Genomic DNA, 9052 nt, shown 5'->3' on the forward strand with positions numbered 1-9052 from the left:
GTACCAGGGATCACACTCGGGCCCTTGCACTGGTGAGGCAGACAGCAGAACCACTGAGCCAAATCCCCGGCCCTCTAGCTGAAATTTTAAACTCCCACCTCCTAACAGAGCTCTGAGGGCTGGTGGAATTATGTGGAGGGCATTTGGGTGGCAGCTAAATGAATTCTGGGGCAAATGGGTCCAAGCGGGGCACACATTCCCAGCGTGTCTGGAGAGGCCCAAAGAGCCACTGCTCCCATTTGGTGTCCTATGATCTCCGTCTTATGATCACCTAAATGTGTGATCTTCTTCCTTATACCATAGAGCATCGAGGTTCATGAAGCTAGCAGAAAAGAGTGGAGATGCAGAGCGCTCTGGGCATGGCCTGGTGCCCCACAATGCAGCTGCAGGAACTGCCACACCTGGTTACCACTGCCAAGCATTGTCCTCAACTTAGCTTTCCAACTCTACCTGTAGTTTTAACAGAAGGCAGAGACAGGTCTCAGGTAACACAAAAAGTCCCATGGTCATAATGTAATCACCATATTTCTTGATTCCTGGATATACATATTTGTTCATATCCTACCTCCTCACATGAGAATGCATCTTGCCATTGCTAATACCTTACAATAAGCATGTTTTCTTTCTTAGATGTAACTGAAGTAATGGTGTGTCTTATATCTGATGGCAATTGCAACTGACTGAAGTTTTGTCTTACTGAATCCTGCCTTTAGAGACTAACCCTAGCGAATGTGAATACCCTACACAGCACTGGACTTTCAGAAAAGGTCAAATGCAACACACGTGGAAGGCTGACCTTGAACTTCTTCGCAATAACATAGCAATCCCAACTTACATTCCGATCACCTGAACTACAAGTAAAAAATGCCACGGTCTGCAGAGCAGAAAGCATGAAAAATGAGCATTTATCAACTCTTCCCAGAGACTTTGTGACCCAGAGGACAAGCCTGTGAAACCCTATTCCCTCTCTGTTACACAGAGATAATGAGGTTAGAAACTTACAGGCGCCAGCCCCTCAGTGATGCCAGCCCTGTGACACAGTATGTGCAAAGCCTTGGGACCAGGACCGGAAAGGGAGGCCTCTAGACAGCCTCACGCCCCAGAACCAGCTCCCCGGGGCCCTCACCTCACCTGGCCAGCCAGGGAGATGGTGACAGAATTACCGGGTCCCCTTCTGGCTCTCTAACATCAGAATCCTGGCTTGAGCATGTTGCTATTCATGCATTCAGCTCTTGGTTACACAAACAGGAAAAGAACTAGACCTCCCATAAGAGGAGAGGGAACCACTGAGGACTCAGCAGTGAGCCTGGGCCTCAGGCTACCTTCTCTTAGTCTTTCCTGCTTCTGGAAGAAGCAGCAGGAAGGAAACTGGGGATGGTTCTAATGGCATTTCAAAACAAAGCCAGAGGTTTTAGAAAAGAGAAGACTGAACATTCTGAGTGATCGCTTTAAAAACCACAGCAGGTATACTCTTAAGTGAAATAAATAGGACATGCATGTATAAATATTGAATAGTTTCTCTGGTGTGAAAAATTAAAAGTGTAAAGAGGCTCAAACTGTATAACTGATAATGTGAAATAGGAAAAAAGGGCTAAAGAATTAGGGGAAGCGGGAAGGGTAGGAGAAAGGAAAGAAGGGAAAAGAAAAAATATGAGAAAAGGAAAAAATGAAAACAGAGTCTTTGTAAATAGGGAAGAGAGAGAGGGTGAAGGCAGGGCAGGGGAATGGGGAAAAAAGAACCAAGATACACCATGTAAAGGTACAAGATCCAAATGATAAATGTAACTGTACTGTATACCTAAAATGTACCAATAAACTCAATGAAAAATAAAAATTTAAATTTAAAAAATAAAAAAAAACATAGCAGGCACAGACAAACACCAGTGGTAGCCAGTCCGTGGACCAACAGAGCTTACCACACTGTCTAAAACACTGGGTCTAACTGAAAGCGGTAATACAAGCATATGTGTCAGGAAGGAGCCCAGCCTAATGAATGAAATACTCACTTCATGTTAACCACTCTGCCTGTTTCACGAAGTAACCAGCGAAACCCCTTTCCTTGCCAAGGAGGAATGGAAGGTGAATGGATTCCTGGTACTCTTGAATTTGAATGCAGCCAAGGCTAGAATATCTCTGAACCTTACCAGAATACAATTCTTTGACTGGTAGTTTCTTTCAGACCTTGCTTATAACAGAGGTGATGCCTGCCTCCCATGCTTCCTCTCAGAACTTGAGACTGTTGCTAACCTGCAGGTGGTAAGAACCCTGGTGACCCTTTAGCCTCATGCCATGTCCCAAGTAATGTACATGGCACTGAGATCCATCAGCTCTGCAGTGCAAAGTTCCCAAGACCCAGCTCCTCCAGCACAGCCCCTAGCTTCTGTCCTATCTCACATCTCACACAACCCAAGGCCTCTGGCGGGTCTGTCACCACTTGCCTAAGCTTCAAGTACTATAACAGTTCACTTTTTAAAAGGCACGCTTGACCCTATAGCTCTTTCTTGCTTTAAAACATCTGTTGGCTCCCACTGCTAGGGGGAAAAAGACCCAAACTCCTTGGCATGGTACAGAAAGCCTTCCAAACAAATGCTTCAACTCACCCTACCACGCTCCTGCCTACACATACCTCCTGTGCTCACCTGGCCATCGCTCAGGCCCAAACTCATCTTTGGAGCCGTTCCAAGTGTTCTTCCTTGAATATCCTCCAGGAACATCCTCCTTCCCTTGCCAATTTACCCAATTCTTACCAAATCTGGGAGTTCCAGCCCAATGAACCTCATTTTGGGCAATGTCTGTGACTGGGGGGCATAGAGGTCCCTGAGCTTCTTGTTCCAAATCCTGGTGTAGCCCTTACTCCCCACCCGCTTATTCCACTTTGTGGCATAGTTAAGCCCTCAAACGCTTGCTGATTAAATGAAAATATTTGTTAAGATATAATATTGATCAGTGCCAAAATACTAACTTCTGGAAATTGACTTGTAAATCAGAAACCTAACTAGCTATGTGTCAACCCAAGCTGTTCCCCTTCTCTGGCGCATATCTTTATATCTTTCCTCAGAGAGGATATAACCCTTTCCTTTACCTCTTTGGGTGGCACCTCATGTGCATCTGCTTGAAGGTGCATCTCTTGAACTTTTTCCTTCATTAATTCCATTTCGATTTCATTAACTTGGCTCACACTCAGGTAACTTCCTGCCTCGTTTTCACACCCATCGGGCCAGTCTTCCTCGGGCATGTGAACAGTCCAGTCAGATGTCAACAGCTGTAGGGTGACCACACGAATGTATGAACTGATTTATTTACTTAGTCTATTCATTCTCTTTGTTGTTGTCATTGCTATTGTTGCTTTTGGTGCTGCAGCCAGGAATGGAACCCAAGGTTTCACACGTGCCAAGCAATGACCCTATCACTGACCTGAACCCCCAGCCCACTGAACTGATTTGTCCTTTCCCCTGCTTCTATTCTCAAATTTAGTTCTGGGTCAGGGACGTTTCTCAGTGGGAGAGTGCTTGCCTAGCATGCTCAAAGCTGTGGATTCCATCCCCAGCACCACAAAAAATAAAACAAAATTTAGTTTAAATCTAATAAATGCCAAATCCTAAATGAGTGACTGTAGTTGTGTGTGACTCCTTACTTCTGTAAGCCAGAAGTGTTTAAATAGGACTTTTACCTGTTCTATTCTGGAATGCACTGCCACAATCTCTGGGATATTCTTGAATTCATTCAGGAAATTTTGGATCTTCATCTGAAAATCTCGAAGCCATGTAGATGATACTTTCATCTCTGAAGAGTGCATGATCTCATTACGGCACTTAATCACCTACAGAAAGACAAAAAGATAAAAGGCTTCAAAGGTAAACTGAGATCTTGTGGCTCCACAGAAAAATTGCAGAAAGGCTTTGCCAATTACAAAATCAACAAGTGTGGTCTCCAGATGAGGAAGAACAGACCTTCCTTGGTGCATAGCTGTGTACAGCCTGGCATGTGCTCCCATCAGCACAGAGAACAGTGCAGCTCTCCAGCCCCAAGTCCAATCTGTATTTCACTTCCAGAAGAGCATGTTTCAAAAAGTAAATCCTCCAGGACCAGGGACTGAGTTCAGTGGCACTGTGTCTGCCTTACAAGCACGAGGTCTTGAGTTTGATCCCCAGTTCCGCAAAAAAAAAAAAAAAAAAAAAAAAAAAAAAAATCCTCCTTGGGTCACAGCTAAAATGCCTCCAGTTCGGGCTGGGGATTTAGCTCGGTGGTTCTGCCACCTGCCTCACAAGCACAAAGTTCTGAGTTCGATCCATGGTACCAAACAAACAAGCAAAGAAACAAACAAACAAACAAAATATATATATATATATTAAAATAAATAAAAAAAAAATAAATAAATAAAATAAAATGCCTCCAAAGGTCAGGCAGATAACCTGAGCAAAGCTGGCCCTGTTCAGCAGCAGGGAGACAAGGAGCGATGACACTGGGACAAACTGGAGAATGGATACCCTAGCTAAAGGAGTTGCCTCTATAAACAGGTGGCCTTTTGCCATGGGAGCTACATGAGCTCGGTGTCACTAGGCCTTCTGATTTTTTTTTTTTTTTGATAAGCCCTCTCTATGCAGTCCAGGCTGGCCTTGAACTTTTGTCAATCTTCCTGCCTCAGCCTCCCCAATGCTTGGATTACAGGCGTGTGCCACACCTGGCAGGCCGTCTAATTTTTCAAGGGAAACTGGAAATTTAGATTTTTTAGATGTGGTTTTTGTTGTTGTTGTTGTTGTTGTTTTTTCAGAGTTGGGGACTGAACCCAGGGCTTCCCACATTAGGTAAGCACTCTACCTACAACTGACTACATTGCCAGCCCTTTTTATTTTTTACTTTTAGACAGAGTCTTGCTAAGTTATCCAAGCTGGACTTAAACTTGTGATCCTGTTCCTCAGCCTCCTGAGTAGCTGGGGTTACAGGCATGTGCCACCACGCCCAGCTCAAAAAATTTAAAAAGCCAGGCAGAACAAATAAAACATGACTGCAAGCAAGATTTTGGTCATAAGACTCCTGGAACAAAAAGATCAAAATCAGGCAAAGATGAGTGGTTCAGACTTTTTCTCCTTCCTATGCTGTTGGAACAGGTTTCCAAACAACACACAAGTCCCTGATATGACCTGTAGGTGCCTGTAAGAGTGGTCAAGGCTGGGGGAGGTGTTCACCCTCTACCACGTGATAATACATTAACCAGAGTGTTATGGTTTAGATCCAGAATGTCCCTCCAAAACTCTGTGTCAGAGGCAGAGCTTTTGGAAGGTGACCGGATCATGGGGTGCTATACTGTACTTACTCATCCCTGGATTCTTCTACTAAGCAGTTCAATAGCTGAGTGTGCTGTTAGGAGGCGGGGCCTGGTTAGAGGCGGGTCACTGGGGACGTGACCTGGAAGGGTGGATCTCCCTCCCTGACTTCTCCCTTCTCTCTGCTTCCTGGCCACTATGATGCAAGCACCTTTTCCTCTGCTGTGCCCTCTGCCATGCCATTTCTACCTCGGAGCCAGCCAACTATGGACGGAGACTTCTAAAACCGTGAGCCCAAATAAACCCCTCCCTTTTAAGTTGTGGGTGTTGAGATGGGTATTTTGTGCCAGTGATCAGAAAGTAAGGCAGTAAGAAATACAAATAAGTCTGCAACTATCCATAGCCCTTGAAATCTGGCATATTGCAGGCTATTTCACATTTTTCCAAATCTCTTAACTGAAAACAGCCTGTTAGAGAGCACACATATTGGCTCTGGGTACACCCGCAGGCTGAAGCAGACAATACAAAAATTTTTTAGATATTGATGGAATGCCAAGAAGTTGGGTCAAGCAAGTTTTCTATAAAGAAAGTCAACTTTTGCCTACATTTTAAGAAAAACAGTGCTACAATTCGTTATTGTATAATTTGCATAATCTTCCATATTCTTGGCTGGAAGATATGAAAGAGGTCAACCACTGTGATAGGTCTTTGTCTCTGTGAGGTCACTGAGGATTCTTTAATCTTTTTAGCTGCTTCCACACTGGCAAATATATAGCATTTTCTTTACATGTTATACATAATCCAAGGATGCTTCGATGACCATCAGAGTAATAAATGTGAAAGAGCTGTTTGTTGGCGAACTAGCAAAAAAATCTAAATCTCCCCCAGAATATCTTACAAGCTCTGTGATCTTTTCTGACAATATTATCCATTAGTATTCCTATCTTCTTCAGTTCTATGTCATCTGGTCTTGCAACTATGTAGCCACTGAGATTTGGAAGGGCAGGATTCTGCTTGGCATACAAGAGAAAGGATAATGTATTGTGTCCTTCGTCTTTTCTGGTGCTGGGGACCGAACCCAGGGCCTCATACATGCTAGGGACGCGCTCTACCACCAAGTTACATGCCCAGTCCCGTGTGTGTGTGTGTGTGTGTGTGTGTGTATGTATGTTTTGTGTGTGTGTTTGTGTGTGTATGTATGTATATATGTATGTTTTAAATAGAGAATATTATTTTGCTTCTGTTTCTGGAAGAACAGGGAAGAGAAGTCCAAGCTTTATATTATTTCAAAGGTAAATTCTACTTACGAAGAACTAAATGGCTAGCTCTTGACTGCATTTGCACTGGGCGCTTGGACATCACAGTAGGTGCACATGACATGAGCCCCATGAGCAAATGATGCCAACTTTAGACCTCAGCTAATTTTCTTGGCACACTGCTGTCCTGAGGACCACTGTATCATGCCTACAGGGCTGGCTTAGCGTCACAGGGTGTGTCTCACTCCTGGCCATTCCAGTACTGACCCGACTAACTTGGTGTATGATTTTGAACCCGATGGCTCTTACCTCTATGACTTTCTTTCGATCAACCATGAAGTGATCGCAGGAGTTGATAAAATTTAAAAGAGCAACTGCATCACATTCCTCAGGTCCTTGTTTGTCTGTCAGTCCTCGGGGCATGAAGGCCTGTAGTAGGGGAGGGACAAGGGACACCTGACCTGAGTCTCTCCAACTCTAGGAGACAGAGAAGCAGTTATTTGCCTATTTCCCAAATGAGGGCTGAAATTCTTTTCCACACTGAGGTTTCAAGTGAGAGCCTCATAAATTCAAAATACAAGTGGGGAAGCAATGTCCTACTTAAGCCTTGGCCAAGGGCGATAACTAAAGGACTGCGCTATTCCTCTGCTATTAGGTACACTGACACCATTGGTTTTCTGTCTCACTGTTGTGATAATTTGGTAAGCGAATGCAGGTAAGGCATGAGTACAGCGCCTGGCACATGCTACTCACAGGCCGTACATGCTGGTGATGGTAGTGTCAATAGTGTAAGGTGAGTAGGACCGTCACAGGAGCTGCAGAGGGAAGCCTGGGATTTGAGATACAGTGCACACCAGAAGGCCCTGTGTTAGCACAATCTTGCCGTTAGTAAGACTTTATGGCCTGGGCCACAAAAATGGAGCATAGCAAGACTCGAGCATACTCCTTTCCTGAAATGTTTCCAAGCTTACATCTTGACACTACTTTACCAGGTGAGGAGTCTCAGGGGTACATTCCTGCCAGGACAAAGGAACAGATGACACACGAAAAATGACTCTCAGTAAGAACATTAAATAAGAGATATGCTGCACTGAAAGCAAATGCATTTCAGTAAGTGGGCAACTCTGACACCTCCTACAGTGCTGCCTGCACTGGTATTGTGAAAACGCTGGTGGTGCTTGCCAATGGCAGAGGCATCAGACATCTGAGCTTCATATAATTAAGGATTCTATGCACATGAAATGGCCCTACAAAAAGTACAGTAGCCAGTACTGCCACTATCTTGCCATGTGTAATAGCCAGGGACATGCTGACTCTGAAAGAACTCTAGTATGGATGCTACCAAGAAAACAAAGAAGCCAACTAATCACAGGCAAACTAATGCCATGAAATGGAAGAAAAGAAACTCTTTAATTCAGCTGTTGCTGAGAGGAAGATGGAAAGTTAGACGGTTCTTAGTTTGCCTCTTAGCCGGGCCTAGTGTTTTCTTTTGCATTATGAAGGGGGTTCTGTCTGGCACTTTCTCACAGGTATGAACCAGTCTTTTTCAATTACAATTTTACTTTCATAATTCCCTTTCTAGCCGGGCGTGGTGGCTCACACCTTTAATCCCAGCACTCAGGAGGCTGAGGCAGGAGGATCGCTGTGAGTTCGAGACCAGCCTGGGGTACACAGTGAGTTCCAGGTCAGTCTCAACTACATAGTGAGACCCTGTCTCAAAAAACCAAAAAAAAAAAAATTATACTGCAGGGGCTGGGGATTTAAGTGGTGCCGCCACCTGCCTCACAAGTGCAAGGACCCCTGTTCCATCCCCAATACCAAAAACAAAAAACAAAACAATTATACTGTGTACTACCAGGTTGCACGTGGTGAGCACCCAGTGGCAAGAAACGGGTGCTACTACCACTGTTCACCCTCTTCTGTTCCTTCACTAAATAGGGCAGGGTGTGGGGCCAGACCATTCTGAGTTTATTCTGAGGCCAGCAGGAAGCCGTGAAGGCACAGTGTGAACAGACAGGATTCCCATTTGCAGATGGCATTTGCTGCTGTGTGGGGAACCAACCTGAGGCACTGGAGCAGCAGAGGTGGCAGGGTGGGGGCGGGGGCTGGGGCTGAGGCAGAGTCCAGGCGGGAGTGTGAGGGGTGTGATGCACAGGTGGAAGACAGAAGGAATCCAAAAATACTTTGCAGATACAAGTGGGGAAGGGGGGATAATAAGAAAGAAAGACCGGAAATAAGGATGGTTCTGGTCTGGGAAGTTGGTGGTAGGAATAGGGGTTGGGTGGGGGCCCACTTTAGACACTTTAGGACTAAATAAAAAGTTCTGGTGAGGCCATGAGGTAGAAGGGTCAGGGAAGCAGAGGAGAGGGCAGGGATAGGGACACACATTTGGCAGCCATCGATTGGCACAATGGTGGCATTTAACTGCACAGGCCTAGGCAAAGTCACCAGGGAAGAAGTGGGTAGGATCCAGGACCCAAGGAAGGCTAAGGAAGAGCCAACAAGATTGGAGAGGCAGGAGATGAGAAGTCA

General features: G+C 45.1%; 1 protein-coding gene across 1 annotated transcript in view; it reads right to left on the reverse strand.

The window, feature by feature from the left end:
• Positions 1-6970, reverse strand: part of CUNHXorf38 (chromosome unknown CXorf38 homolog) — a 14101-nt gene extending 7131 nt beyond the window's left edge. Inside the window, exons 1-3 of the mRNA XM_019209325.2 lie at positions 6830-6970; positions 3671-3820; positions 3083-3262 (exon numbers count right to left, since the gene is read on the reverse strand). Of these exons, the coding sequence (XP_019064870.1) occupies positions 3083-3262; positions 3671-3820; positions 6830-6943 (444 nt within the window). The 5' untranslated portion in view covers positions 6944-6970. The remainder of the gene's footprint in view (positions 1-3082; positions 3263-3670; positions 3821-6829) is intronic.
• Between the last annotated feature and the right edge of the window lie 2082 nt (positions 6971-9052).

This window comes from Fukomys damarensis, unplaced genomic scaffold, assembly GCF_012274545.1.
Source record: "Fukomys damarensis isolate Sample0158 unplaced genomic scaffold, DMR_v1.0_HiC HiC_scaffold_39, whole genome shotgun sequence".
NCBI lineage: Eukaryota > Metazoa > Chordata > Mammalia > Rodentia > Bathyergidae > Fukomys > Fukomys damarensis.